Genomic DNA, 4,250 nt, shown 5'->3' with positions numbered 1-4,250 from the left:
TTTGAAAATGATCTTGTTCCTGAAGTTCTGAGCAGGGTGGGGTGGGACGGGGGGTGGGGTATGTGACTGACCCGGAAGTGTGCCAATCATAAACACAATGATCATGTTCCTTCCTTTTGGACTAAAATGTCAGACCTAAAAGAGGAGAGGGGAAGGGAGGGAGGAAGGGTTAAACAGTGCTTGTGGCTTGAACCTATTGGGTGACATCTTTATATAACCAGGAATCCCACTGGTGGGTGTTGTCGGTACTCAGAAATCACTCTTCCTCTTTACTTCTCTCCCACAGACACAGATCCAGACTGAGACCCCTAGCCTAGGTGGTTTTGCTGAGAGAAGGGCTATCTCTGAGCACAGTGAGGTTAGGTAGACGAATGACAGAAGAAATAATAAACAAAGTCTGCTCCCGGAGGAGAGTATTACTCTAAGCTATCTCTTGGGTTGTTTTGGAAATATGAGGTTGTAAATATTTAGAAAAGTCACCTCTCTGTTCCTGGCTTTTTTGTGACCTGGGCACTGAGGACACCCAGCTAGCTCTGCGCGATAGAAGCCACCGAGCACATTGAAGTTTCCAGTCCTGCCATTTGTAAGTTTCCTCACCCTGTTAGGTGAACTAAAAAACTATTGTATGTGAATTGCTTCACAGCCTTCAGGTTTTAGTACTGAGCACCGTGAGAGACCAGAAAGGAGGAAGAAGTGGCAGAGAAAGAAATAGTAGGTTTGGGGCTAAGATTGAGTGCAAGTAAAAACTGGCTGTAGGCCTGATATGGGCGGCAGAGGCAGGTGAATGTCTGTGAGTGGAAGGCAACCTTGAGCTACATAGTGGATACTGTTTCAAACAAATAAAACACAGTGAGTGTGGGGGTGGGATTTTCCCTCTGTTACATAGGAGACTCCCTCCAAGTTCTTCAGTGTTCCTCCAACAGTTCCCTGTTCTGCCAGTGGGACTGTTAGCTGTTTTTTGAAAGGAGCATTAGCTGGTGGGCCACCTCAAATGAGGACGGAAAGTCTTTTTGGTTAGAAGGCTTTGTTGCCCACAAAACTTTTAGTTCCTACTTCCATCCGCTGAGTGACCCACATTAAATTGCAGTCATTATTTAACCTCTAAGTCCCTACTCCATGACTCTCTCTAGATAGTGGCGGGGGTGTGTGTGTGTGTGTGTGTGTGTGTGTGTGTGTGTGTGTGTGGCAGGGGGAGATAAGGACAAGTACCACGAATTAAAAATATGTATTTCGTTTCATTTATTTAAATAAATATAAATATGTATTTTATATAAAACTATTCACATACGAAGGGACTTCCAGAGACTTGTGTTTAAAACTCTCCCCCATGAAAAATGTCAGAAAACAAGACCTACGGAGTTTAACTCTATATTAATGGCAACTTCAATGACTTCATTTTAAAACAACAACAAAAACAAGTTCTCATCAAATTCTGAAAAGATGGGGGTGGCCAATGACATGCGGCTTCAACCAACGCCCCCCCATATAGTGTTATATTTAAATCAACCCTGTTTTTTCCTGTTATGTGAGACAGATTAAGATTCTAGAGTATTTACATTTAAAAAATTAAAAAAAAAAGCCAACAGATAAAAAGCCGATCTGTAACTGAGTGGAGTCCCAGATATAGAGGAACTAGCTTCAAAGCCGGGCCCAGCACTAGACTCCCCGGCCTTTTCAGAGTTTCTCTTCCAGGTGGGATGAGGGCAATGAGCTAGAACTTTGGTCCCTGTGCTGACAGGGAGGAGGGAAGCGGGGTACCGGGAGTAGGTAACCGGAGAAGGAGCCTTCGCCTTTACAAGGGGGAAATCTCCTTGTCTTCGTTAGCCGAGGCTGGGGACAAGGAGTCCTCGTCCTCTGAGCGCGCGTAGTGAGCCTGGCTACCCACGCACTTGCAGCTTGCGTGATTGTTTCTCGAAGCGCCTTTCCCCTCCTTCTTGTGCTTCACGCGACGGTTCTGAAACCAGATTTTCACCTGCTTCTCTGACAGGTTCAGGTACGTCGCGATCTCGATTCTCCGGAGTCGGGACAGGTACATATTGGAAGAGAATTCTCGCTCCAGCTCCAGGAGCTGCGTGCTGGTAAATGCGGTCCTCATCCTTTTGCCATTGGGTACCTGGCTGGTATCTGAGCCTCCTGAAGACCCAAAAGAGAGCAGAGAAGTAAACCTTAGAAAAAGTGACCTCACCCTATTTGACAACCCTTGGAAAGAACGGGTCTCCAGAACCCAGTCTAACCCAGCACACCCATGCTCGTCCCAAGTTCGCATTCCATGGCCTGTCTGGGAGTGAGAGAGACGTTCATGAGAATTAAGGCCTTTAATGACTTGGATTTTAAGTTAAAAGACTCCAGTGGAACTTGCATCAGCTGCCTCCCCTTCCCCTTCCTTTCCCCCTTCCCCTTCCCCTTGTCGGCGGTCTTCGTCAGCCTAGCAAAGCGAACCAACTAACAGCCTCAGCCAAAGGCAGACACCCTGTAACCAACCGGGAAGCTGAGGTTCAAACACATCCACCCCAGGCCTCAGGCAGTTTAACCTGCCATTTCTCTGAAGTCCTGATCCAGGTCCCCAAAGCCCAGATAACGCAGGACACTTGAGCACCTGTAGAGCTAAGTGCACAAGGCCTGGCCAAGAGGTTGACTCCTTAACCGCCACCTCCGTGGAATTTCTGAGGGAAGCTCCTAACAGTTCCATAAAAGATCCCACCTCCCTCCACACCCCGCCCCTGGGCTCCCACCTCCTTCCCTTACGGCGCAAAGTTTGTTTTCCCGGAGGCGCGCAGGTGCCCCGCCCTACCCATGGTGAGGCAGTGGAATCTCCGCGGGTCGGACACGTTGTAGGTTGTGGCGGCGCAGACAGGTGCATGGTGCTGCGGGTGTCCCAGGGCCGCCGCTGCCGCCGCAGCCGCAGCCGCCGCAGCCGCAGCCGCTGCAGCCGAGCCGGGCTGCTGGGGCTGATGGTGGTGATGGTGATGTTGGGGCGCGTGGTGGTGATGGTGTGCGTGGCTCACCCGTGGGCAAAACTGCGCGTCCCCAGGACCGGGAGAGAACTGGCTCTTAAGCAAAGGTAGGGCGCCCGTGCCTCCAGCCACCCCGCCGCCCGCCACCGCAGCCCCTGCGGTCCCCGTAGCTCCGCCACCGGCTCCAGCGGGCGGGCGAGAGGAGTGCAGGTGCGAGGTGACGCAAAGCGGGCACACGCAGAAAGCGCCGCTTTTGCGGGACGGACAGCCAGGCCCGGACACTGACATCACCAACGGGGACGGCATGCCCAGCGGGATGAAGAAATCCGGACCTGGGTGCGATTCCGGCAGCGAGGGTGCGGGCCGCGAGGAGTCCTTGATGATGAGCGAGTCCACGTAGAAGGAGCGCGACATTTCGACGGGGGATCGATGACTTGTCCAGCGGGCCGCGGCGTCCCCTCCTCTCTTTCCGTGATCTGAGCTCTGTCCCGAGAGCTGTGCGTCCGCGGGCGGTCAAGCCCTTGGGGATGCTGAGGTGTACTGGGATTCGAACAAAGGGGTCCCTGGAGAGGGTTGGTCCTCACGTCCCCCGCCCGGAGCCCCGGCTCCAGGATTTTATAGCCCCCACCCCGGCACGTGATGCAGCGGAGTACGGCTCAGCTCCGGCTCCTCCGCAGCTCCCCACCCTCGGGATAGGCTGCCCGAGTCACAACAGAAGCGGAGGGGTGGGGGGGGGAGAGGCAGGGAGGAACGAGGGGGAGGGGGAGACTTCGCTAAGTGTAGGGTCTGTTAATTTCGCTAGGGGATCGACCTCCTCTCCCTTCTTCACTCTCTCGGCAGAAAATCTCAGCGATCCAGTCTCTGCCTACCTTCCTCCCTTGCTTGGGCCTCTGTCAAACGCTTCACTGTGACACACCGCAGAGAGCACCAGGTGGGGACTTCCAAGCCATTTAAAATGAGATAACCGATGCTTCCAAGCTTCTCAGAGCCAACCCTGGCTGCGCATTAGAACTTGAGCCTTCTGCCCTGGACCAGGGTTTGTGGCCTCGGAGTGCAGGTCGGTCTGGTCTGACGCTCACCACATTCATATCTGCCCTATAGCTCCCAGCTTTTAGACTTGACCAAGGTCATTCCCGTGGTTAGTACGGGACGAATCTGGCGGGTAACTGCCCAGCTTAGAAACCAGGCGCTCCAGCGTACATCAATTCTCAAATGCCTTTGTATTTGGGGTTCTCTGGAGGTCACTCAGACCAATGAGCCTTCCTTGTGCATGGTTCCAATCAGCAGCTCCACCTT

General features: G+C 53.0%; 1 protein-coding gene across 1 annotated transcript; it reads right to left on the bottom strand.

Moving 5' to 3' along the window:
- Positions 1-1,792: 1,792 nt before the first annotated feature.
- On the bottom strand, positions 1,793-3,499 carry Gsx2 (GS homeobox 2). Its single transcript, XM_032915955.1, has 2 exons — positions 2,792-3,499; positions 1,793-2,133 (listed from the first exon to the last, which is right to left on the bottom strand). The coding sequence occupies exons 1-2, from the start codon at positions 3,366-3,368 to the stop codon at positions 1,793-1,795; spliced, it is 918 nt and encodes a 305-aa protein (XP_032771846.1). The 5' UTR covers positions 3,369-3,499.
- Between the last annotated feature and the right edge of the window lie 751 nt (positions 3,500-4,250).

Source organism: Rattus rattus, chromosome 11 (genome assembly GCF_011064425.1).
Source record: "Rattus rattus isolate New Zealand chromosome 11, Rrattus_CSIRO_v1, whole genome shotgun sequence".
NCBI lineage: Eukaryota > Metazoa > Chordata > Mammalia > Rodentia > Muridae > Rattus > Rattus rattus.
This window is presented reverse-complemented; position numbering and strand designations above follow the sequence as displayed.

Coding starts and splice junctions, on each gene's coding strand:
- Gsx2 (XM_032915955.1), bottom strand. CDS start 3,368: ATGTCGCGCTCCTTCTACGTGGACTCGCTCATCATCAAGGACTCCTCG. Junction 2,134..2,791: donor ATTCCACTGCCTCACCATGG/GTAGGGCGGGGC, acceptor TTGGGTCTTCAG/GAGGCTCAGATACCAGCCAG.